Source organism: Zootoca vivipara, chromosome 4, assembly GCF_965207765.1.
Source record: "Zootoca vivipara chromosome 4, rZooViv2.hap1.1, whole genome shotgun sequence".
NCBI classification, from domain to species: domain Eukaryota; kingdom Metazoa; phylum Chordata; class Lepidosauria; order Squamata; family Lacertidae; genus Zootoca; species Zootoca vivipara.
The window spans coordinates 47,172,513-47,200,181 of NC_142587.1; the positions used below are offsets into that span (position 1 = coordinate 47,172,513).

The 27,669-nt window shown below is 43.4% G+C and overlaps 1 protein-coding gene across 1 annotated transcript; it reads right to left on the reverse strand.

Annotated features, from left to right (window-relative positions):
• Positions 1 to 485: 485 nt before the first annotated feature.
• NDP (norrin cystine knot growth factor NDP) lies at positions 486 to 27,669 on the reverse strand. The gene is made up of 3 exons (XM_035115576.3): positions 27,530 to 27,669; positions 8,479 to 8,840; positions 486 to 1,360 (listed from the first exon to the last, which is right to left on the reverse strand). Exons 2-3 carry the CDS (start codon positions 8,698 to 8,700, stop codon positions 1,133 to 1,135), a joined length of 450 nt encoding a protein of 149 aa, XP_034971467.1. The 5' UTR covers positions 8,701 to 8,840; positions 27,530 to 27,669; the 3' UTR covers positions 486 to 1,132.

Here is a 27,669-nt window from a genome sequence, read left to right on the forward strand (position 1 = left end):
GGAAACATAAATTTATATCCATTGGAAAATGTAAAAATGCATGACTTAAAGTAAGACTCTGGTGTCATTGCTTTGTATTTAATGAAGGGAAGCTGTTGATTACAAATGCCACAATGGTTAGGGTTTCTCAGGGGGTGGGGAGGCAGAAAATTGTATACAGTCCCCACTACAAAGTATGGTGCTCAAAGTTGTATCAAGGGGCATGACATGGGTGACACCAATTCACCCATGTAAGTAATCAATCATTACTTCCCAAGTAATGAAAAACCATGTCTTCACCAATAAGAGAATCCTTCATTTAAACTTGTGCCTATTGTGAAGGAAAACAAGACTAGCTATTACTATTTTGGAAGCTCTGGACCCTGCACAGAAGTTAAAATACATAGTAGCAAAGAGGCCCAATTGAAAACAACTATTTTCAAAGCTTCAGTCCCTGACCGTAAACACCGCTTCCCAACACTGGAGGAGCTGCACTTCTTGTTCAATAAATTTTCTGTTATTTATTTTGTAACTGCACCTAAACCACAATAAATTGTCCAGCACTTGGCTGCCAGACCAGATAAAATATAACTTTTACCATCAATACAGTCCATTTCCAAGGCCAATATAAACTAATGGGCATATTTAAAAGATACAATAGGCTTCTGCATACAGTCTTTCTCTTCTTCTAAAATAAAACATTTCCCACATAATAGCATCCAATGTGCATATTCTATAATGTCTTTTGTTCTTTTTACTTTTACTGGCAGGGCGCTCAAAACGAAGAGTCATAATTTCTCACAGGCCCTTATTCAGGATTTAAAGAAATACTGAACCAGAAAAACTACCCAAAGTATTTTCCCAAGAAAAATAGGTTTCTAAAAACCAGTCCTCCACCACCACAAGAGGGGTTTTTTCCCCTCCAGTATAGATATACATTCTGATGTCTGTTCATGATTTGGCACATTCCCAAGCAACATCGTGATTTGCTTTCTGCAGCTCTGAAAATTAAATCCATGCTTAACTGGCCTTGGTTGTGTGAGACCTCTAATAGCAAGTTGGCAAAAAGGTGACCCTTGGCTGCTGCTTCTTCTGAGAATTCTGCTGCAGACCATGTGTCTCTCCCACTCTATCTGCTGCAGAAGGTTTGCGCCTAGGAGTTGCACTCCTCACATTGGCACGAGAGGATGTAACGGTAGGTGGCCGTGAGTCTCATGCCGCCCGAGCAGCGCAACCGCATGGCTTTCAGCTTGGAAGTCTGTGGCTGGCAGCAATGGCACGTGGAGCGGAAGGGCTGTTTCAGGACTGTACTGAAGGACACCATCGGTTCGGAGCGTGATGTCTGAGTGCAACGTCCCTCGCAACGAGCTAGCAGCACCATCTGCAAAGGAAGGAGACAAAGGAATCAAGGAACGTAGCCCCGGAGCAGTGCAGATTTGTGATGCTGGCAGAAATGGTATCGTTCATAACTACCTGGTTCCTGTTAAGCAGCCCACTTCACAGACCATTTAGGCCTCATTGCATTGTGTTAATAATTTAATTATGAGTCTATATACTCTGGGCCTATCACATCAGCTACATTTTGTATACATTGTTTCAGCATATTTGGGGTTTTTTTAAAAAATAAAATAAAATAGAATGCTTTGATTATGGATCAGGAAGGGTAAGATATGAAGTGCTGCAAACCCAGTCGTGTGATCTAGCACCTGTGGCCACCTGGAAATGGCCAATTTGGTCCCCTTGTTTCACATGAGTTCTTTTCCTAGTCCAGTTGTTTCCTATCTATTCCTCTAACACACTTAAGCAGAAAAGGAAGCAGAAGTACTGTAGTGCTTCTGAAGCAGAGGCATGTATGTGTGCAATAATATTATAGACATGGTAAAGGTAAAGGGGCCCCTGACCATCAGGTCCAGTCGTGTCCGACTCTGGGGTTGCGGCGCTCATCTCACTCTATAGGCCGAGGGAGCCAGCGTTTGTCCGCAGACAGCTTCCGGGTCATGTGGCCAGCCTGACAAAGCTGCTTCTGGTGAACCAGAGCAGCGCACGTAAACGCCGTTTACCTTCCCGCCGGAGCGATCCCTATTTATCTACTTGCACTTTGATGTGCTTTCGAACTGCTAGGTGCGCAGGAGCTGGGACCGAGCAATGGGAGCTCACCCCGTTGCAGGGATTCGAACCGCCGACCTTCTGATCAGCAAGCCCTAGACTCCGTGGTTTAACCCACAGCGCCACCTGGGTCCCTATTATAGATATGACAGCAGTCTAATTAAAACATTCTTAGCAAAAAAAAATTAAGAAGCCATGCTATTGCTTCTTAATGGTGAGCTCTGCCCCAAGATGCTGTTACAGAATTTCTTCTTCCCTCTGGGATTCTCTCCCAAAATTCCCCACTCTGTTCATGGGTAATGAAATGCCTCACTCTACCCACTGACCATGAATAGCATGGAGAATTTTCTCTAGGCTTGCTACTGTTATAGAATTAAATACTGATTGGCATTCATTCCCCTCTCTTGTTTTTATGGACCATATATCCCCAGACACAGATTATATCTTCCAGATTTAATAATAATATAAAGGAGTCTTGTGGCACACAGAGGCACCCAATGCAAGTAGACTTTTGTCAAGCAAAGCTTATGCCAGGCATCCCCAAACTCGGCCCTCCAGATGTTTTGGGACTACAACTCCCACCATCCCTAGCTAATAGGAGCAGTGGTCAGGTATGATGGGAATTGTAGTCGCAAAACATCTGGAGGGCCGAGTTTGGGGGTGCCTGGCTTATGTCATAATAAACTTCTCAGTCTTAAGGTGAAACAACAACAAGAAGAAGAGTTTGAATTTGATATCCCACTTTATCACTACCTGAAGGAGTCTCAAAGCGGTTCACAATCTCCTTTCCCTTCCTCCCCCACAACAAACACTCTGTGAGGTGAGTGGGGCTGAGAGACTTCAGAGAAGTGTGACTGGCCCAAGGTCACCCAGCAGCTGCATGTGGAGGAGCGGGAATGCGAACCCGGTTCCCCAGATTACAAGTCTACCACTCTTAACCACTACACCACACTGGCTCTCTAATGATTTCTCTGCATTAGTCTAACACTGCTATCCTTCTGGAAATCCCTTACTTATTGTATGTCATGCTTTTAGAGACCACTTGCCCTATATTCCCCTCTGGCCACTGGGCTCAGCTTCTGAGCCCTTGTTGGAGGTGTCACATATTCAGTATGTGGGTACCACCAGAGGGCCTTCATTGCAGTTGCACAGGCTTTGCTTTAGATCAGGGGTCAGTAACCTTTTCCAGCAGGGGGCTGGTGCACTGTCCCTCAGACCTTGTGGGGTGCCGGACTATATATTTTTTTTTGGGGGGGGGGGATGAACAAATTCAGATGCCCCACAAATAACCCAGAGATGCATTTTAAGAACATGCTGATTCGTAGACCGTCCGCGGGCTGGATTTAGAAGGCGATTGGGTCAGATCCGGCCCCCGGGCCTTAGTTTGCCTACCCATGCTTTAAGCACTGTTCTTTCTACCGCTCTTTCTACTCAGGCCTTCTCCAGCTGAATTGTTGTTTTCAGTTTGCAGTTGACATAATCTTCTATGAAGGATTTATATTATGCTTTGCAGTTTTCTTTTATGCATCTTTAGCTACAGTATTTTAATATGTTTAGTCTACATTATCCTATATATAGTATAATATAAGGCTGGTATCAGTCGTTTGCTTTTTTTTTTAAAAAAAAAGGCTGAACAGAGAAGGCAAGTTCATTTTTAACAGGCAGTAATGGGGACAAATCTCCGTATGGATTTTTGAGCTGGTTTTTGCTGAGAAAAGAAGGGCAAATGGTCAGCAAGAGCAGCAGGTGTTGGAGCTGCAATCGATGGCGCTGCCTCTCTTCCCCACTTCCATGGAGCAGAACGCAGCAGAAAACTCAACAGCTGCTATTAAGCCACAGCAAGTTTCTTCAAGCACAATATTTCAAGCAAAAACACATTTTTTGGCATTTTCTCGTGTTTCTAAATGAAAAAGGGAAGGTCGGCCAAAAATCACTTGGAACCATATGTAAACCACATCTACTGCATTTGGATCAAACTGGATCTGAAACTGTCATGGAAGGAGGACGTGTGTGGACACAAATGAATTTCATATCCCTTAAGAAAGGCAGGTGGTGTGTTTTTACCTCAATTTTGCTACCAACTGAATGTAATTAAGAATATAAGAAGCTGTGTTATACTGAATCAGACACTGGTTCACCTAGTTCAGCAGTGTCTACAATGACTGGCAGTGACTCTGCAGGGTTTCAGACCAGGGTCTTCTCCAACCCTGACTTGAAGCTATCGGGGATTGAACTCGGGACCTTCTGTATGCAAAGCTGATGTTCTACTACTGAGCTATGACCCATCTCCTATTACAGAAGGGCCATTCCACCCCACTGCCCTACTTTCAATCCACATGAGATTATTTCTCAAGAGCACTTCATTCTGATGAGGTCGACAAGGTAACCACAAAAAATATACTGATTTTTATTTTGGGGGGGGGGGAGTATTGTCTTGAATATATGAAATATATACCAATATTAGCAATATATACTAATATTAGCAAAAAGGAGGAGGCAAAAAGGCGCCAAGGATTCAAATTGTATTGAAATTTTGAAATGTATTGAATAGTAAAATGTTTTTAGAAAATGCCTGATACATTTTGGTAAAAAAACTTTCCTCAAGTGTACAATATTGCAGTTTTCCTGTAATAATAAGAATAATATGAATCTTGTTAGAGGGAAATTGTATTCTTGTGCCCTACTGAAACACATTGACCATTTTCTAGGGACATTTTCATACAGTGGTACCTCGGTTTATGATCACAATTGGTTCCAGAAGTCTGTTCATAAACTGAAGTGTTCATAAACTGAAGCGAACTTTCCCATTGAAAGTAATGGAAAGTGGATTAATCTGTTCTAGATGGTCCGCGGAGTACTTAAACTGAAGCGTTCATAAACTGAAGCGAACTTTCCCATTGAAAGTAATGGAAAGTGGATTAATCCGTTCCAGACGGGTCCGCGGAGTACTCAACCTGAAGCGTACTTAACCCGAAGCATGGGTGTAATTGGTTCCAGAAGTCTGTTCATAAACTGAAGCGTTCATAAACTGAAGCGAACTTTCCCATTGAAAGTAATGGAAAGTGAATTAATCCGTTCCAGGTGGGTCCACTGCGTTCGTAAACCAAAAATTCGTAAACCGAGGTGTTCATAAACCGAGGTTCCACTCAGTGGTACCTCGGGTTAAGAACTTAATTCGTTCTGGAGGTCCATTCTTAACCTAAAACTGAGGTACCACTTTAGCTAATGGGGCCTCCCGCTGCCGCCGCACGATTTCTGTTCTCATCCTGAAGCAAAGTTCTTAACCCGAGGTACTATTTCTGGGTTAGCAGAGTCTGTAACCCGAAGTGTTTGTAACCTGAAGCGTCTGTAACCTGAAGCCTCTGTAACCCGAGGTACCACTGTACATATTTATTATTTGCTTGCTTGCCACTCTAGTAGATTTCTGATTGCAGCTGGTGAACATGTTAGTATTTTTAAATGGTATTTTTTCAATTTATAAATGTACCTTTCCGAGCATTTCTTGCTGTCACATTTTCTAATGCAACTCTACAGCCATAAAGGCTGAGTGTCAATTCACACAATCTATTTTGTGTCCCTGCAGGCAGTCCATGCCTTCTCGAGAAATGTGCTCATGTGGAGAAACTTAATATATATGAACCGACAGATCAAAAATATGTCAGTAACAATTTCTGTGACTGGAGTGGTTGGAAAAATTGCCACCACACTCAAGGGAAGTTGAGCTGACTAGATTTGCAGTTGGCCAATTCATAAACTTCTTCAAGCAGGTGTATCAAAAATTATACACATGAATCAGACAGAACTGGTATATGCTGAAGATTCATTGCCCGTGTCTGCAGTCATGGGATTCTTGTCTATCACATGACGGTGTATGTTTTGACTCCACAGAGTGGGGAGTGACAAAGACAGGATGTTTGTATTACTGTGTGCTGTGAAGTGGGATTATTGTCCTTTGTTCACTCTCTTTGCTGTCTGATGCTAGAGAGAGAGGGAGCCATGTTACAGTGCTCCATGTGTGTTTATATGTAAATAAAAGTAGATTAGCCAAAATGCTGAGTTCTGTTACGCAACTGCACAAACTCTGTGGATCCGTAAGTGTGCTGATGTTTCTTGGCATCAGTCGCTTTGATGTTCAGGCTGAAGAAAGCTTTTGAAGCTCCCGAACGATTGACCAGGAGGGAGGGAATATGCCAGTCGGGCATGTGTCTCTGCCAGGGTCCTACTCATGAGTAGGAGATCCTAACAGCATCGTCATGGGGCAGTTACTTCAGACAAGTTTCCAGAAAATGTGATGATTTTCCTGCCTCCAAAGAACGGCACGACTACTTTCAAACACTGAACAGCAGCCCCACTCAGGCCTCGTGGCAAATTGCTTTTGAAACTGAGGAGACTTTGAGATATGGCACATACAGGCCCGGCTCCAGGGCGCCGGGCTGGCGGGGGGGCGCTGCACGGCAAAGCCGCGTGGAAGCCGTGCTGCGCGCTGTGAGGGCGAGGGTGCCGGAGCGATCTCCGCGCCTCAGCGCCAGGGCACCCGACCTGCTTGAGACAGCCCTGGGCACATAGGTCTGGAGTGCAAAGGATGGGAAGTAAAAAATGACAGCTCAGCCCCTTGTGGGAGGCATCATTTCAATATTTCACTCCAAAAGTGAAAATCTCTATGATCTGTCCTAGAACCAGCCCTTTATGTTTGTTTGGTGTTTTTTTTAAAAAAAGTTGGACTTCTTAAGAATCTCCTTGGAACTTCACCAAACACATATTTGTACTGACAACATTTCCTCTGCTTCTCCTTCAGAAGAAGTGATCAGTTACACTAGGGATGGGAAAGCAATGGCACTCAAGATGATGTTTGACCCATCTCCCGTCATTCTTGACCAGGCATTCCCAAACTTCGGCCCTCCAGATGTTTTGGACTACAGTTCCCATCTTCCCCGACCACTGGTCCTGTTAGCTAGGGATCATGGGAGTTGTAGGCCAAAACATCTGGAGGGCCGCATTTTGGGGATGCCTGTTCTTGACCATGGGCCATGCTGGCTAGGTATGACAGGAGCACCTGAAGGGCAATAGGTTGAGAAAGGGTGAATCACACCATCATTTTTCTGGATGTCCATCTGATTTTCAGTCTGTGCTGTTTGGAGGTATCAGCTTTATTAATTCATTTGTTTAGCAAAGGATTAGATGTCATATTTCCCTTAATTCAAATGCAACCAGTCATGGCTGGAGAAGTTCACTGAGGCTACAGTCCTATGCCCAGTAAGCTCCTAGCTAGGGATGGTGGGAGTTGCACTCCAACAATAGCTGGAGACTCAAGTTTGAGAAATACTGCATATGCAGTCCTGGGATTTAATATGATTTTTTTTAAAAAAGTTTAGGTATATAAAGGCAGGTTTACCAGGGCAGCTCAAGACATTTTGCCACCTGAAGTGGAGCAGCAAATGGGGCCTTCCACTCCACCCACAAGTCAAAATTCACAGAACGCAAAGTCAGCCATGTTACTTTAGCACCAGAGGCAGAACATCCTACAAATGCCTTTATTCCTCCTTGGCAGTAAAAAAAAAAGTAACAATAATAAATTTGCTACTATTTCATGACTTCCAAAACCAGCTGCTTGAGTTGGGGGGGCCTCACTCTGCCTAATGGTAGACCTGGCCCTGAGGTTGAACTATTTATTTTGTGCTTTTATCCTGTATTTGTATCTTGTGAGCCATCCTGAGATCTTTGGATGAAGGGCGGCATATAGAATTAATGCATAATAAAAAATAAACATAATATTTCAACACACCAGTTTCCAACCCCTCCCTTTCAAACTACTCTCTCTCTCTCTCTCTCTCTCTCTCTCTCTCTCTCTCTCTCTCACACACACACACACAGAGAGAGAGAGAGAGAGAGAGAGAGAGAGAGTTATATACACACTGTTTGACTGTTTGAGGGGAGGGGAGTAGATAACACCATTGCACAGACAACATGAATAGCTGCCACTTTAGATGATGTCATCACACATGGCTGTGTACAATTGCGAATCAGCATGTGAAAAACCTCACTGTGAAAAAAATTGGCTTCTGTGTGCTTCAAATATAGGGTTGCCAGACTCAATAGAGGACAGGACTTCTGTGCCTTTAATTGCCCTGCTCTCTTTTGAGTCTGGAAACCTTAAAGAGAAACCAGCAGACACTTTGTTTAATTTCCAAGCAAAGGGTCTGCTGGTTTCTCTTTAAGGTTTCCAGACTCAAAAGAGAGCAGGGCAATTAAAGGCACAGAAGTCCTGTCCTCTATTGAGTCTGGCAACCCTATTCGAATACGTGTACACAACACATTGTCCTCCTTTATGTTGTTGGGTTTTTTTTAATGGTGCTTGCATGTAAGAAAGGTTGAGAAGTTTAAGATAGCGCTTACCTTTGAACTGCACTTGTACAAAGGGTGGCTGATGGAATCCACATAATGATGCCTCATGCAACGGTCTGGGTCTGAATCGATCATGAAAGTACTGTCTGTTTTACTGTCTGTGTCTCCCATTATTGCCAGAAGGGACAGCATGGAAATGGAAGCGGCTAATACATGATTTCCCATCATTGGAGAAGAACTTCTCAAGAAATACAGTAGAGGGAGGTAGAGCATCAGAAGCACTCTAAAGACTGAGGCCCAGTCCCTTTCGAGGAAAACGAAAGCTCTGTGCGAAGTCTCCGGCTTGTCATTGCTGGTTTTGAGTTTGGCATTTGTAGAGGGTATAATCCATCAGAACATCTCCTGCATGGCTGCTGGGATAGAAAATAAATAAATTAAGAGCCTGAAAAAAACAACAAAATGGCCTCTAGAGTGAACTAGGCATAAATAATAATAAAGCTCAAAAGACTGGTGTCAGCCAAGAAAAACTTACTGCGCGAACATCATCCCATTGTAGGTGTGGTGGAAGAAGAGGTCAAAGCCTTGCAAGGCTGAAAGCCTCTCCTATCAATGTTTTAATAATAAGGACATTTAATATTGCAGAAAATGTTTTTATGCAATGAAGTCTCCAGTAGGTTCTGTTCAATGTCAATTATTTAGCAAGGCACCTGAGGATTCGCATGAAAAATTGAAAGGTGTGTTCCAGAGGATTAAAGAGAGTTACATTAAAGATGGAAATGTTGGCTCAAAGCAGAAACGAAAATTAATTCACTGGGCTCATCCCGCTCTCCAGTGATCTGTTCAGCCATTCTAATCAGTGATTGCCCCAACGATAGACTTGCTTTTTTGTGTTCTGCAGTCCCACACACAGCTGTGTCCACCGAAATGGGCTGAGGTGTATGGAACATATGCAAAAATAATTGTGCAGTCTTGCTGCTAGCAAAGAGATCTTAGCTACATATCCACAAAGGGTGTGTGAGCATACACACGGCATATGTTTGAGGGTGAGTGTCTGGAGCTAGGGAAAATGTGCTTGCCTTCATATGTAGGAGGGCACCCATGTTTCACAAATCCTGATCTAAAACGAAGCTGAATGAGATTTTACTATTAGGAGATTCTATGACCATAGAGAGGGCCCATTATAAGAGTCAGGTTTTTCCATCTTCAGAAAAGAGATGGGAGCCACTACTTGACTATATCAAATTAGTTCACCTGTATGGAAATGTTTATTTACTTGCATTAAGCCAAAATAAATAAAACTCAAGAAGCTCCAGCAAATAATCCCCAAAGCCACATGCATTTGCTTTAAGTCACACTAGGATCGAATCACATAGCACACCAAAGGTTGGGGACCTTTATCAGCCTGAGGGCCAAATTTATTGGCAAAGGATGTGACTCTGATTTTTGCACAGTAGGCTACATGCCAGCAATATGGATGCCAGAGGTTTCACACAGACACACATCTATCCAACCCTCCATCCTCTACCCAGGCATGTAAGAGGCATTATCACAGTTCAAAAACACATTCCAGCTAGGCAGAAGCTCTCAAGGAGTGTACCAAGCAGGTTCAATGGGGGGGGGGTATCGTGTGAGGATCAGATAGAGAAATGCAAAGAGGCATGGAGGCCGCTCCCTGCAAGGCATTTTCCACCTGACCTAGGGGGCGAAGCCCAGACACACCCAACCCTACTGAAGAGACTCATGAGGTTGAAGGAACATCGCCCGGCTTTTGTTTTATTGATTTAATATGCTGTAAACCGCTTTGAGATTTTTATTAAAAATATAAAGCAGTATAGGGGGAAAAATGGCCCCCAGGTTTCCCACCCCTGACATAAAGTATCAGTGGTGGCATTTCATCAAATGATGAGGGCTAGAAACATATATTCTTTAAAACCTCCTGATATTCCTGCTTGAGATAACTGGTGCTTGGAAAAACTGAAACTCTTGACACTGAAAGAATAGATGTCCTGTTGTACTTTCTCTTTATTCACCAAGAGATGTTTTTATATATGTTTTATAACATTTACGTAAGAACATTAGAAGACCACTGCTAGATCAGGCCAATAGCTCATCTAGTCCAGCTAACCCAATGTCTGTGGGAAGCATACAAGCAGGACATAAGTGCCAGAGCCCTCTGCCCACCTGCAATTCCCAGCAACTGGTACACAGAGACAGAGGAGGTGAGATATATAGATGAGGCACCTGATAAAATAGCAACAGCTGCAGTTCTTGCAACTTCAGCCCCACCAATAAACCTACCAAATTCATTTTCAAGAGGCATATAAGATATGTCAGTCAGGTCCAACCAACCAAGATGAGAAGAAGAAATCATTTTCATCAGTGAGCAGGTCTGGCCAAAGACATTTTGCTGCTTCCCACATGTCTAGGTGCATAAAGGCCAAATGCAGCCAAGTTATTTTGGCATCTGGCACAGAAAACCTCGCAAGCCCCTCTCCCTCTCCCCTTCCTTAGCTGTCAAAATACAATAAGCAGAAATGAAATGAAATAACAACCGTTAAGTACAAAACCCATAAATTAAATTAAATAACCCTAAATTAAAAATACAATAACCGTAAATTTAAAGAATCATAAATGTGGAGTACAGTAACCAAAAATGAAAGAATCATAAATTCAGAACACAGAAATCATGAATTAAAAAGCCATTTGCTGCTCTTTCATAACCCCAAAACAGCTGCATGTGGGGGCTTCCTCATCCTGCCCAATGGTAGGACTGGGCTGGCCACTGAATTCCTACTGAAGGACACAGAATAGCTGTTTCCTCATCTTTCCTTGCTCCAGGTAGGCAATTTGAACAGTGACATGCCTCTTGTTGGCAAGCAATCTAAAGGACATAACCCCGGGGTAATTAGCCGACACTTTGCAGGTTAGATCCAGCCTCCCAAGTGGCCTCCTGGCCTCCCGGCCACTTTGATTAGGGCTGTTGCCAAGGGTCAAATCCCCTATCCCTCCCCACCATATTCTCAATCTGGTTCGCTTACACAAACACTCTGTGAATGGAAAAACCTGCCTGCATGGGGCAAACTATATGGCAATAGGCCATGTTGAGTTTAGCTTGAGAACAGGTTTCTCCATGTCTTTCCTAAAACCTACTTGTGCTAATGTTCATCTGCTCTATCCAATGGACTGCTGAGCCATGTGGCAGCACACCCACCCAGAGGCTCCTCTCTACTATCAGGGAAAAATCTGTCAATTTTGATTTCAGTTTCTCTCTCTCTCTCTTTCCTGTTTCTTCACATTTCCAAATCAGTTTGCAAAAAAAAAAAAAGGCCTTGTGAAAATTCATCGTCTTTGCAAGAATTTCTCCTAACACATGCGCCTTTGTCTAACAAACAGTTTCTTATAGAACAATCTCTGCTAACATAATTTATTTTTGCATGCTATTCTCACCAATATATGCGTTTATATGTACATTTTATCCTCCTCTAGGCATTACATTACAGTGGTACCACGGGTTACAAACTTAATTTGTTCTGGAGGTCCGTTCTTAACCCGAAACCATTCTTTTTTTAAAAAAGATTTTTATTGAAGTACGAGAATTTTTACATACATTATATTCTCTCCTTCCAATGTTTAATTTCCCGTACCATTTTTTCTTTCCCTTCCCACCCCCTCCCTCACCCATAATCCATTGGAAGGGTTCAAACAGTTGTCCTCAGCCACGGGCACAATGTCTTTAATTTCCACTGAATGTCTTCTGGTCCAGTAGTTGTTATCCATTGAACAAGCCAAGGGATGGTTCTCCCATATGTATTGGGAATGCCCAGAGGTAGGGGGATTTTGGAATAAAATCCTTAAGGTTATTAATGAAGTTTTTAAAGTGAAGCTACCTATAGACTTCAATCTTATGACAATGGGTATACTAGGAAACACGGCCATAGAGAAAGGTGACCAGCATACCTTCAAAGCAATGATACTAGCAGGAAAGGCAACAATAGCTTTAGGTTGGAAAGATAGAGAAAAATGGACAGTAGAGGTCTGGACTAATTATCTGTTTGAATTTATTCAGTCAGACATCGTGGCAGTAACGTCACAGGATATAACATGGAAGGCCAAGTCTACTGTGATAAGGACCAGATGGAACCCCTAACCCGAAACCATTCTTAACCTGAGGCGTGCTTTTGCTAATGGCTTTCTCACTGCCGCCACGCCGCTGGCATGCAATTTCCATTCTCAGCCTGGGGCAAAGTTTGTAACCTGAAGTGTTTGTAACCCGAGGTGTTTGAAACCCGAGGTACCACTGTACTTGGCTGAAGAGTGGCATTGCAAAATTCAGATACAGTAAACGCAAAAATTTTAAGGACAGCTCAGTTCTTTTTGTTCTGGAAGTGTCAGATTAGAAAGCTTCACCTTTAGAGGTGAACAGAATCAAATTACTCCCATCTCTCACCCCTACCCAACACTAGTGGAGAACAAGCCTTTCTTGGTGGTGAACTTAACTGGGCAGGAATGACTTGCGTGGTGGCACTTAGAAAAGCCAGCGACTGCATGGGCTGATGGAGGAGGCTGCAGGGTTGAGCAGAGAATCCTACAGAGCCTCCTTTCAACTCTGTGGTGGTCCTTGAAGTACTAGCTCCAAATTAGCTGCTATGAAAAAGAGGCCAAAATTACAGAAACTGCAATAAAGATGATTACATACATTTACAAGAAATGTGGTGGGAAAGTGGAAGTTGCAATTGCGGGCCCCGCAAGAACAGAGTGAGGAACAGCTCCCATGGAGGCCTGCCATAACCTTCCCCACCCCCTCTGCTAAGCTGCCACTTCACTAGACATGCTGCTATGCTGCTGGGTATATTGCCAACACAGCTGGGTGGTTTTTATGCCAGGCATCTGGCTGCTCACCCAAGCCAAAGCTCTACCTCTGCTTCCCAGGTCAGCTGGGAATGTGGGGAAGAACAAGCTGGTGGGTTCTTCTAGGTAAGGTACTGGAGGGCTTATGCTTAGCATGAACTGCCAGACTTTTTAGGGTGTACCTTGTGACAGTTGCAGGTGAGGGCTATACCACAATCCTATGGAAACCGCTCAATAGTTCTCTGCATATGCAGGCTGCCATATTGTAGCACCAGAGGAAGATAGAAAGCTCAGTGTCCTACTACTGTAGGAGGGCCACTCGCACAGCACTTTAAAAACGGGGGCACAGATGTGCATGAAATGTGCGTGCACTGATTTTGATTAGTAGGTGATCATTTAGAAATGATCACATTAATTTAAATAGAAACACACAATACATCCCACCATAGTGAAGAACAGGCATCCCCATACTGCAGCCCTCCAGATGTTTTGGCCTACAACTCCCATGATCCCTAGCTAAGAGGACCAGTGGTCAGGGATGATGGGAATTGTAGTCCAAAACATCTGGAGGGCCGGAGTTTGGGGATGCCTGGTGAAGAAGATGGTGAGCAGGTGACTTTTGTACCTTCTCAGTTTCCTATCTATCTAATAGGCAACTTTGAGGTCTCTTCTCTACCTTCCTGTTTAACTTTAACGTGGGCTTAGGATGGGTGGCCCTTCAAACAAAGGACTGGCAGCCCTTCAAATAGAGAATTGTCCTCTGTCATGCAGGACACGTGTCCACTTTATTCTACAGAAACACTGTCAAGCATTTGCTTGGGCTTGGCTCCATAGGGTGGGCTGGGGGGGGGCAAAACTGACTACTCACTTCAGAATATAAGTCGAATGAGTAAAACACACTTAATAGTTAAATGTGTTACGGTCCGTAGTGGGCGAGGTGCCCTGGGGGCAAAGCAACTTCCTATTTTGCTTCCAGCGCAGCCCTCCCATCTCCAGAGCAGGAGTTTTATTTGGAAGAGTTTCTGCTTGTTTGCTTGATTGATTTGTTGCTCTTGCTGTGAAGCCTGCCAACCTGATGCCAGGTTTAGATCTAATAATAGGCATAAAATTCAAGGAGCTGCTAGCTGTGCAAGCAAATGGCAGCCCTGCATGAGGCAGACTCTCTGCTCGGAGCAAGTCCCTTCCCGCTAATCCCGGTGCGTGTGACCTGCGTGCATGGAATGGTGCCTGCTGGAGAACCACAAGCAAATTGACCTCTGGACCTTCATGAGCCACTCTAAGCACTCTGCTTCCTTTTGCCATGAAACCACTAGGTAGGCCTAAGCAAAATACTCTCCCTTAGCCTCTACACTCTCTCTCTCACACACACACACACAATATCAGTGGCGAGGGAGGAGATCTACAACAACGGGGTGATTGTAAGGAGTTCAACAAGGTAATGTATCTGAAGTGGTTTGAACACACTATAGTGCTATATCAATGCTATTTCCTGGTTTGATTTATACCTCACCTTTCAAAACACCCCCCCCCTTCAGCACAACTTGCAGTGCAATATAATGCAATAATAAAACCATCAGCAGAATGAGTAAATAAAAACAGCAGCTGAGGCCTAGTGCTAATAGTTACAGGGGAAATTAGGCAGACAAAGGAACATGTCTGAGAGCCATGTTCCTTCCTGGTAACTGTGGGTTTAGGATGTGTGTGTCTGTGTATGGGTGTAAACAAGGGGATCTAGGAACACGAAGCCCATGTGGAAGCATAGATGGGGCAGCCTTGCTTTCCCAGCTTCCAGACACATGTTGCTGGCGCTTAGTGGTGCTCACTGTCTTTGCCTGGTAGGGAGACAGTATGTCAATGAATTGTGACAAGGTCTCTTGTTGGCCTGGATACAGGAAAAAGAAGTACTGTATGTGGCAAAAGTCAGAACCCTTTAACTTTTGCATGGGTGGAATATAGCCTGCTGTCCAAAGGTAAGACTCACATCTCCACGCACTTCTGCCTCTTGCCCGCTTGCTATTGCCATTTGGCCCACAGAAGATTGACCAAGAGGAAATTTGGCCCCAGGCTGGAAAAGCTTCCCCACTTTCTGTCTTATAGGAATCCGATCTGGAGCCTCCAGTGCGCAAAGCATAATGTGCTTTCTGACCAAGCTCTGACCTACGTTCTCTTCGGGGCAATTCCGATGCAGGCTGCCACCACGTGGAACTATTTTTCTAACCGCCTCTTTGTGAAGCCATGATTTTTCTTGCAGTCCTCCATGCAAAATGAAACTTAATCAGCACATAAAAGAGGTTAGGTCATTGTTACCAAATATCCAAAAAAGTAGAGAAAAGTTTTCATATGAAACACATGCAAGGTTTGGCTGCGCTAGTCACCATTCTGTATGTATGCCTGAAAGAGAACATCAGATGGAAATTAGGGCGGGTGGTGGTGGTTGAAAAACTGCTATATAAAGAACATCAGGGATTGGCACTGAGTATTTTCTCTTCTACTAATGTTCATGCCATTATATTGATATTGGATATATGCTAAGTGCTATGCCCTCTCGAGCTCCAAAACGATTTCCTCTTGCATTTTTCCATGCAATCTATCAAGCCCTCATTTAATGCAACATTCAACATTGCTCCACCCTAATGCTTCTTTAAACAGAACCAGTGTGTTCTGGCACAGTAGTGTGAAAGGGACTTAGCAGGAGAAAAACTGTGCTTTGGCTCATCTCTCCTTTGTTTCCATGTGGCATGGAGAGAAGAAGTGCCCAGTAGGTCTTGTCCTTTGTCGGTAAATAAATATTCCGGCAGTGGGATTGTTTCCCTCCTCCTCCTTCATGCTTCCTTATTTAAGCATTTGTGCACGGCTGATGACTGGGCAGGCAGACAGTGATGCGAGTGCATTTGAAACCCTCGCAACTGCATTGTTGTCCAACTTAAAAATGCCGGATGAAGTCATAAAGCAGCTGTGATCTACTCAGAGGGAAAGAGGTGAAAATAGAGAACTGAAGCCACATAGAAGACAATTCCAAACAAACTGAAATAATTGCACCCCACCCAGCACGATTTTGTATGGATACCAAATTTAAACATTCGGGGCTAGATCCTGCCTGACGTAAGTGACAAGAGTAATGCTGGCTGCAGCAGAACTAACGTGATCTACTTCTGTTGAAGCTTTGGCCTGTCATTCACACACGCTAATCCAGTGTTATATAAACAGCATTCTGGATGAGAGCAAGGAGGCACCGTAGTCAGATTGTCGAAAAGTTAAGGGTGGGCCTGTTAACTTCTGGCCCTTATGTCCTCGATGACGCCCCCTCTTAACTGTCGAGTACTTCTAATACAAAGACAGAATCCACCTGTGTACAGCCAGTTCTCCAGCACAACCCTGTCATTCTGAGGATGATGTCGGAGAGTAAGATTTCACTGTCATTTTCTGGAAGCCAGTTCTACTATGTAATTTGCTATCACTTTAGCCTCTTTTCCTCTGAGTGAGCAGCTGAAAAAGGTCTTAAATTCAAAAGATTTTCTAAAACCCATTTGCTCTATGCAATCTTTTGTAGTTTTATAGATTTTTTTGGGTGTAAAAGAAAGGTTTACATCTGAAACGCCTGTTGTTTACTTCTCCACTGGGGAGGAATTGAGAGAGCCCTTTGTGATTATCAGCAAAGAAATGGGGAGAGGGGGATACCTTGTTGGTTGGGACCTTCCCCCAGAGATTCTACTCTCCTTGGAGAACATCCATATGGCTCATGCCTCTGCTGTCAGTTGGACACTGCAATGCCGCTAGAAAAGAAAGCATCTTTTCACACCCAGAGACCATGTTGCCAATAGTGGGATGGAGACTCTACAGACTGCACGGTCTATGCTGGTTCTACAATGTCCCTCTCAGCTCTGCAACTGGACAGGGAACCAATATGAAAACGTCCAGCCTAGAATTTCCATGAAGTTACCAACCAATAAAATTTCAGGTATACACTCACTATTCCTAAAGATGTCAGTTATTATTCTGTACGTTAGCACCATCAGTCACCAGACAACTAGCTCACTGCCTTACTGGTTACTTTTGAACTTTGGGTAACACTGACGAAATTTTATCCAAAAATTAACTATCGTTTTTAAATTAATCATAATCATATGATAAGCATGTCACCCTCCCAAACACAGCGGAAAGTAAATGAAAAGCAATTCAGGCTGCAATCTTTTACATGCTTTCCTGGGAGTAAGTCTTACTGAATTCATTGGGACATACTTATGTTTAAAAATGCATAAGACAGCACTGTCAGAAGCTTACTTGTCCAGATATGTTTCTGTACATTTTTTTTCCTGTCTGAAAGCTTTTTTAGTTCAGCAATATAGGGATAGTAACTTGATTGTGGGCTTTGCAGGATAATAACTTCGCACCGGGGGTGGGGGTGGGGGGTGGGAATTAATTGTAACTGTTTACAACAGAGGTACCATAGTAGTAACAAGACCTCTAATCGTGCAATTGCGCCTAACAGTGATAATATAGGAGAAAGACCACAAAGTTCAATTATAAAAGCTGGTGTCCGTTGGAGTGATATTTGGGGCAAGAGTTGTGCTCTGGCTTGCAAGTCAAAGTGGAAGGGACTGCCTTCTTCCCATCTCCAAAGAAAAAGGCACATTTAACATTTCTTCTCTTCCCCCCACCCCCCACACCAACCTCTGTTCCCTGTTGGCCTGGCAACAGCTTCACAAGCTTCACTAGTGCAGTCTTAGAATGGTGATGTGCGATGGGTACTCTTGTTTGGCATAGGATTAGTGAATGGACACAGAAGACAAAAAAACAAAGTTGTAGGTAGTCATGCTGGTTCATTCAGAAAGGTCTAGAAACCAATGCAGAGACCAACAAACATGTCGCAAGGTAAACAGCAAGCTTTCAAGTTCTCCAGAACTCTTCTACAAGCTGGAAGGTAGAATTCTAGAGTTTGAGTTCTGATAAAATCTCACTGTGGATTTTGCATTTTCTTCTCCCTGAGACCAAAATGACCACCTACAATTTTTGTTGTTTGAAGAATACTAAATCAATGGAAGACTTTTAAAACTGAAGGAAAATTATATTCTACCATGTGAAGATGGGATATGCCATCTGCATTTTGGTTCCTACAAATAATTCATTATTATTTGTGCTAATATAATGCTATCAGAAGAATCATACACAATCCACTTTTCAAAACTACCGTATTAGTGGCTACAATGGGGGGGGGGCAGGCATACTGTTTCATTTCCGGTCTGTGTATACCCTGTAACTTCCTGCTAAACTACCGTTAACTTTTCATACCACAAATGCTCAGAGTTTTTGTTGTTGATCAGCTTTTGGTGCACTATAGCCCCTCCGGACAACATTAATGTGGTACTAATAGGGAAATATCACTGGACGGCTAACGAATTAGAATAAATTCACAACTAATGCACTATTATTGTGTCAACAGCATGTTGTAGAAGACATCCACATTGGAACACCCATATGGAGGGTCTCCCAGTTTAACTTCTATTGACTCTTAGTGTGCCACCCAAAAACAACCTCCAACGTTGCTTAAAATAAAAACTGCCAAACTTCTCTTTTCTTCTGTTCTCTGCCTCACAAGGGATCCAGGTGCTGGAAATGGATCTGAGTAACTGCTGTATGTTATAATCTTTTTTAAAAAAAAATATGGGGAACATTCATTATTGTTTCTTTCTCCCAGCAGACTTTGGTGCAACCCAAAATCTGTTTCCAGATTTCAGGACTCTCTAGCAGAGTCTAATCAAATTAAGCCTGCCTAATGTGTCCTGCACTCCGTCTTAAGACTGTCACTTTCTGCAGACCTCTAGGTTTCTGCATAATGTCTAGCTCTCTCCCACTTTCCCTGTTTTGCTTAAGCCTGAAGAAAAAGCCTGGAGAGCTCAAAAACCTGATTGCCATTTAGCAGTAGCAGAAAGCATGGTGGGGCAGTGATGCACCCCTGATCTTTGGTTGGTTGCAGCACTGCCGGTAGAGTGGAAGGGAGAAGGCAGCAGCAAAGTCCTATGGCAGAAATCCACTGGTGCTCCCACCAGATTGGATCTTCCAGTGCATTTGCACTGCCACCACTTCGTTTCTCCACCTTGCTTTAAGCAGCACCAACATGACCAACCAAAGGCCAGATGAATAGCAGTGATGACCCTCCCAGCCACGCACTCCTGCTCCTTAGGGATGGTTGAATAGCTCCTAATAGAAGACAGGACTGTATGTGATATGTAGATATGCAAGTGTTTTTCAGTCACCCGTTGCTTTTTCTCTTGAGGAAATCACTGGGAAATTTCCACAAAGGATGAAAATACTAATAATGAAAGAGAACAGTGCCGTCGTCCCCCCCAAAAAACAAAAACCCCATATAATTCCATTGCAGTGTACCCTTGTCAGGAATTAAATCCTTTCCTTTGGATTCATTCAGTCAAACTTGTCATTTCCTTGAAGGAAGGACTGGATGAAAAAGGATGAAAGGTCCTCAGATATCAACTTCTTTCTTTTAACAAGGTGGGTGGCATGCTCTGAAGCTCCCATCCAGCCCCAGCCTGAGTGTTGTGGCAGTGATATGTGGGTCACTATCCTGGTATGACTGACCTTCCTTCACCAAACCAGACTCTGAACATTAATTCAGTCCTCAGCTTGCCTGCAAGGCCATGCCAACATGGATTATAGCTCTGCTGTATTAATAAGCATGAGATCCTTATTGGCAGACTCCCCTAACAATGATTCAGTTCTTATCTATCATCTATCTATCTATCTATCTATCATCTATCTCTATTATCTATCATCTATCTATCTATCTATCATCCATCTATCATCTATCTCTATCATCTATCTATCTATCTATCATCTATCATCTATCATCTATATCTATCTATGCATCTATCCATCTCCCTGTCTCTAAATCTCTAAAATAATATTGATCCAGTGGAATTCCTGGTGGCTCAGAGTCCCATTGATATGAGCTGGCTTCAGCATTTGATGGTGAGAAAGAATACATTGTCTGCCATTTATATAAAGCACTGCGATTGGGCGAGCTGCACCACAAAATTCCAGCAAACAGAACGAGAGCCGGTGGAGCTTGGAAGTGGTAGTGCCAGTGCTACCCGGATTCTATTCTGAATTAGATTATGTGAAAAAAGAGAGAATATATAGACAACCAGCTGCTCAAAGGCTTACTACAACCTTGCTTTTATTGTTCTGCTAAGTTAGAGGTGCGGCATCAGAGGGATTCCATGCATACCGTCACTGAGAAATTTTAATATGTTCCACACTGACACATATAAAAAGGAAGTAACAGCTGATCATAAGTCAGACCAGGCGACAGCATCGCCCTCCCTCCCTCCTTTTCTTTCTCTCTCTCCCAGTGTGGGAGCATAATTGTGGGCCCTCCAGAATTGTGGGGTCCCGGGTGGATTCCACATCAGAATCAGCAGGGAATCAGGCAAACGAGCTCATACAATTACATCTATGTTTCATTACTGAAGTGAGCATGTACAGTATTTGCTCCTCCCAGCAACCACCCAGAGTGGCACACAAAGTAGTGAATTACAGAGGCATGCCAGATCAAAGCTTTTGCAGTCCCCCTTTCTCAGATTACAAGAACAAAGGAATAGTCAGTGGTGTGGAGAGGCAGTCAACTGAAAATAGGCACCAATATGATGACTCACTTTTTCTGTGCAAATTATCGTGTGGAACTCACTGCCACAAGAATTTGTTTTCCCTTAAATCGAAAACTTAGCAGGATTTTAAAAGACAGCAAGTGCCAAATGATTCGCATTAATACAAAAGGAGACCAAACAAGAAAAGTTTGAAACATTTTTAAAGGATATTACCTTGCCTTTTGTGCTTCAGGACAAAAAGTAGATTTTAAAGAGTCTAAAGTCTAAAGAGGCATTTATTTATTTATTTATTTATTTATTTATTTATTTATTTATTTGATTTACAGCCTGCCTGTGACTTGAATGGTTCTCAAAGCAGCTTTTACATAAAGGTCAGACTCTTTGACTCTATTAGCTATGCTCCACCGGCTTCATAGTAATCCCTGCCTGAAGGGGTTTGAACAAGTACAATCGGCTTACGCATATTCTGCTCAGTAATATGGATCCCACAGAGTCAGGGCCATTCTAGTGGTGGCTCCATACTTGTCAAACTCCCTTGAAAAGGATGCACATTTGACACCCCCCCTCCTTTTCAGCTTTTAAATGGGCCTTGTAACCCCTTTGATTTCACACTGCTTTTGAGTTTAAAGTGCCCTGCCAGTTCTTAACGTTTTCTTGTTTGCATCACTGATGTCTTGGTTTTGAAATAATTTTACTGTGCTTCCTGTGCTAGACTGTAGCCTGCTCTAGGGCACCTTCAGATGGGTACTGTATGTACTGCAGGTGGATGCAGCAGCAAGCATTTTGCACTTTGCACGTGGATTTTGTAGATTTGTACAGGGGAGGGCCTTCTCGGTAGTGGTGCCCTCCCTGTGGAACACCCTCCCTTCAGATGTCAAGGAAAGAAACAACTATCTGACTTTTAGAAGACATCTGAAGGCAACCCTGTTTAGGGAAGTTTTTAACGTTTGATGTTTTATCATGTTTTTAATATTCTGTTGGGAGCTGCCCAGAGTGGCTGGGGTATAAATAATAAAATTGTTATTACCATTACTATATAAGTCTGCTCCCTGCCCCTCCACTACAGAAAAGCTCTTCGAGGCTTCTGCATGTTTGATTTTGCACTGCCTCCTTTGACTCCTCCAATCCTGCCATTTGTCCTCTCCCTCTCTTCCCCCCCGCCCCAACATTGGAAGCTGCCCTGTGATGCCATGCTTCCATGCCACCCTGATCTTTCCTCTGGGTTTTCCAGCTGCGGCAGCAGCAGTGCCACAGTTCTTCTCTCTCCTTCCTTTGCGGCAAGAAATCTAGTCCCTTCTCCCCCTTCTCCTGTCCTCCTTCCTTGTGCCCTGCAGCTGGGCTGACTCAGCCCCTGCAGGGAAAGGGAAAGGATAAGGCAAGAGAGACCACCACCAACACAGCCACACCTACACCATTGTTTCTCTTTCCCTGCCCCCCCATCCCTCCCCTAGCTCTCTTTGCACATGGATCCTACATCAGCTTTCATGCAAATACCCATCTCTGACCAAAAGAAAATTAACAGGCTTGCCAGCTGCAAAGCTTCCCCCGGCCCTCGCAACACGATGGTCCCACACTTTATTTCCCCCCACTTTATTTAAGCAGGAGTTATTCGCCAAGACAGCGCTATACTTTCACTTTTTACAATTTTTCATATTCAGGTATCGATTGCTTGCTTAACATACCCTCAGTACGACAAAAGCGGCACCCAGCTGGAAGTATGTGGGACAGGCTCGTGTCACAAAGAAGCGACTTCAGTGTGGCACATTGCCAAGGAACATTTCTGGTATGAAAAGTTTGAGGATATTTCCTGGAAGCTATGGGCCATGTACCCATCTCATGGACTTTGTGGATGCAAACCAACTTAAATTCAGGAGCACGTGTGACCACCCTGATACTTTTAAGAGCACAAATAATCCCAAATGCACATCTGGAGGGGAACTTAGATGGCTGCTTTAATTCTCATCTTACTGCATCCTCTACATGTCTACTCAGAAGTAAGTCCTACTGAGTTCAATAGAATGTGAGCATGGGACTACAGCCTTACTGAATTGATTTTATGTATACTTTATATTTTAACTGTGTCAATAAGCTGCCTTTGCGAGGCTGTCACACTGAAAGGTGACACAGAACTCCTACTGCGGTGAATTGTGCTGCAGTGTTGGACTAGGACATGGGAGACCAAGGTTCAAATCCCTGCCCAGCCATGAAACTCACTGGTTGATCTGGGACCAGTCATTTTCTCTGAGCCTACCCTACGTCAATGTATTGTTGTCTGGATAAAACTGGTGGGGCCCCCCTTGAGCAACTTGGAGAAAAGGTGGGGTGCAAATAAATACATGTGTTGTTCTTAGAAGGATGAAGAACAGCATCCCTGCAGGATCAGACTTAGAGACTTCCTAAACCAGCATCATGTTTCCAGATGCTGTTGGGAAACTCTGAAGCAGGTGAGGTAGGCAGCAGCCCTCCCCACATTTGTGCCCAGCAATTGATCTTCAAAGCTATGCTGCTCATTTAGCCACCATGACAAATAAATGCCCCTTGAGCTTGTCTAAACCTTTGAAAAGGCCATCTAAGGTAGCAACCATCATCACATCTCTCTGCGCTGGATTCCATAAGTTAAGAGTGTGCTTTCCCTCTCCACAGGTGATCCACTGCAGTGGTAGCTCAGTTCTCCTTAAGGTACAACAACGTTTGATCCAGTCCTTCTATAAAGCATGTGCCTATTGGAAACAAAACATGGCTACTCCAATTTGTTCTGCAAAGAGTCTTGATCACAAATCCTGATACCATCATGAGCACAAATAACCATGCATGCACAATAAAGGAGAAATCTCTTTCCTGAATCTCACTAAGTTCTGAGGAATCTCAACCCAGCAAACAGCTGCATGAGGAGATCTGAGAAGAGACAGTTCCTTCCTTCCACTGATGTAACAGTGTCTTTGCTGATAATGGTAGAAGCAGACCGGACAGCCAACAGCTTGCCAGATCTGACTTGAGCACATCAGAGCTTGTGTTTCTAACGCCATAGAGCTGTCTTCCCACCCTGACAATGTGCAAATTGCCATCTATTAGTGACAGTCAACTTGGATAGCTTTTGCATTAGCACTCCAATGTGGTGGTTATGGCACATGAATTCTGCAACCTAAACAAACTGTGTTAACTAAAAGAGTGTGCTTATTTTATGGAATTTGTTCTGCTACTGCTATGCAAAACCCTTTGGGAGAACTGAACGTGCCACCCTGAAACATTGGAATCCTGTTCAGCTCAACTCTGCTTTCTAAAAGTTCACTTTGTGTTGCCCACATGCCTGCAGGTTTATCTTTGCAATGATAAAAAAGCAATAAGAACCAAAAGCTAGTTTTAGAAAACAGAGATCCTCTGAAGGCTCAGTTCTGCACACCCATGGCACTAAATCCTATGCCTGCCTGCAAGGATCACACAGAACCCACACCGGCCTGCTTTTAAGCCTGTTGAACCACAAATATACCCTCAGTCTTGCATGTGATAGTTTTACAGGTGTGCTTCTTTAGAAGCGATTCACTGTGAATGGCTCTTAACAAGGGAAGTGTAACAGGAGTTTCTTCCCTAGCCTTCCCATCTAAAATAATCCTCTTAAAATTTCACATAGCTTATGTAGCATAAGTCGTTAATTTCATAGCCAACACGAGGCATCTATGGTACTGCCAACGTTTAAATGGTGGAGGAGCCCATTTCAGACAGTAAGCATAACCGAGGGAAATTATTGCAGGATCATTCCTCAGCTACCCAAACAGAGCTAAGATGAAAATATAATAAACATCCTTGAGTCATTTGGGAGGGAGGGCAGGATACAAATTTAATCAATAAATGAAATAGATTCTTCAGCGCAAGGGCTATAGCTCAGTGGCACAGCACATGCTTTACATGCAAACAGTCCCAGGTTCAATCCCTAACTTCTCCAGGCAGGACTGGGAAAGATCCCTGGGTGAAATCCTGGAGAGGAGCTCTCAGCCATCGTAGACAATACTGAGCCAGATAGTTTGATGTAAGGCAACTTCCTAAGGCAAGGGATCTCTCTACTGCATTAGGACTTTGTCTTTCTGCTCTCCAGCCTCTTGAATGACATTATACTGTTTTGGAATCCACAAATCTGATGCCATTTGCCTCCTTTGAGTGTATAATCATAGCAGTGATGACAGCAAGCTTCTGCCATTCAATGTCCATGCAAAAGGGGAGGTTCAGGCTGCATGAGTTTTAACTGTAGAACATGCTTTCACTTAAATCCAAATGCTTCTGCTATGTTCACCCATCTTAATCACATCACCCTTCTGGATCGATGGGTGGTACTCACTAGCTTTCTGGAACAAAACCAACAAACAAAGGGGGAGAGCCAGTAAAAAATGAAATTACCCAACTCCACGGCAATCTTTTATTATTGCATGACATAGTATTTCTATGCAATTGGGTTGGTTGCTTCCATTATAGGGCCAGGGCTAATGAAGATGGCCCTTAGCCACAAATTTAAAACATATTATCTAAGTTATTTTCGCATATACTTTTCTGTTATGTCTGTTTGCCTTGCTGTGGCTCACACAAACATCACACTTCATATAGGGGAAATGTTATTTTTAAAATATTCTTGTATCACTTTCAGTAAACTTATTCTACTATTATTCTTCCTATTTCTTCAGAGAGAGTGGGGGATGAGCCCAGAGAGGTTCATTCACTTTTTTCCCTTAGACTAGCTGGGGGCACTCCCCTCAAATGCAGCCTTTAGAAAACACTTTCATGCCCACATGAAATTTATGCTACAATCATGCGTGCTGCTTTAAATATTCATTCAACTCACTGTCTGGTGATGCTGTTTTCTTCAGGAATTTGTCCACTAAGTTTCCTTGATGTAGATGTTGCTGTTACATTTAACATGCTTTTAGCTTTTGAAACCCTAAACAACTTAGGACTAAGATATCTAAAGGACTGCCTTGTTTCCTTGCTGCCCAGCAGATGGGACACTGCTGAGAGTAACATATCCAGAAGCGCACTTTGCCTATGTAAGATACCAGGTTCTTAGTGTTGCAGCTCCAACTCTCTGGAATTACCGACTAGCCAAAAAACAGACAAGCACCTAGCATGATGATGTTTAGGCACCTACTGAAGACCTTATTGTTTAGGAAGGCTTTCTTTGAGGTGTAGGCCAGTCATTTATGTACGATCAATTTTACATCTGGTGAAATATTTTTGTTGCTTTTAGAGGTTGTATGGATAGTTTTGTTGTTCTGGAATTTGCTGAAATGCTCTTATTGCTTTTACAGCTGTCTTATTATTATTATTATTATTATTATTATTATTATTATTATTATTATTATTACTGTGTGCACTGCTTCTAAGGCTTTATGATGTGAAGCCACCTATACATTTGTATAATATCATCATCATCAAAATTGCCATTACATCTTTGGTTTTTAAAAAACCCATATTATTATCTTTCAGAATTATGCTGCTCTAAAATAGAACATTTGAAACCTTCCCCTCCAAAAAAGGGGGGGTGTCACATTAGTCTTGCTCAGAGTAGACTCACTGGTTTCAATGAATCTACTTGCAATATGGTTTAGTGAGCTATCACCCAGTGATTCCAGGGCAGCGCCAGAAACTTCTTTCAACAGGAGGTATGGGAAGGCTGGCAAATTATTTCTGAGAGCTTTGCCCTGCCTGAGCATCCTCGGTTTGATCTGCCGAACAGACATCCCCCCTGCATTATTGGTTGTGCTGACGGCGTAAGCCGACTGCTCAATATATCTCCTCTGTTCTGCAGCCAAGACAAACACTGTGGATTCCCTCGCCGTTCCTAACCAATCAAATGCACATATTAAATCCATCCTAATCCATAACCAGTGCTGTGCACCCCGTGGCAAAACTTCCCAGAAGTTTGGATAAATACAAAAGGGGAAAGGGGAAAAAGGGGGGGGATCCTAAACAAAACCTAAAACCTCGCAAAGGATGACACCCAACCCTAGAAATAAATATTGCCTATTGTTTCGAAGTATTCCAAGCCCTCCGGCAGATGACTGGCAGAGGATCAGCATACATTAGTTGTCATAAAAGTAAACACATCTCCGTTTTAAACCAGGAGCTTCGCCTGCGTTCATGGAGTCCCATTGTAATGGGACAAAGGCAGCGTTTTGGGCTCGCACAACTCACAAGGCAGCGTTTTGGGCTCGCACAACTCACAAGGCAGCGTTTTGGTCTCGCACAACTCACAAGGCAGCGTTTTGGGCTCGCACAACTCAGCTGCCTGTCCCCTTTCCAGTCCAGCCTCATACAAACGAGGGTCAGTGCAAACCGAGTCCAGCGCGGAGATGAGATGCATTTAACGCTGCAGTTATTTTATCCCCAGAAGGACTCATTATCTCTCTCTCCCCCCCCCCTGGCATCCTCAGGAGACACATAATTAAAGGCACGCTGGCAATAAATAAATAAATAAGATATAGTATGCATCGAATCTTTAGGCAATCGCTAATGAAATTTGAGTTCTTCGTGAACAATGAAGCAGGATATTTAAAGAGCGCGGGGCTGTCAAAAGACAAATCATTCTCGTTAAGCACAAGGCGATATTTGGCGTTCTGATCCAATCTCTCCGTTCCCTGCCTGCTTACCTTTGCAAAACGCGTCGCTTTCACCTTCCTTTGGACTCCTGCAACTCAGAGCGAAAAAGAGGTCTTGTTACTTCCAAATGCTTTTGTTCTTCTGTCCCCCTGTCACATGGCTTGCCTTTTATATTTGCAACACACAAAAG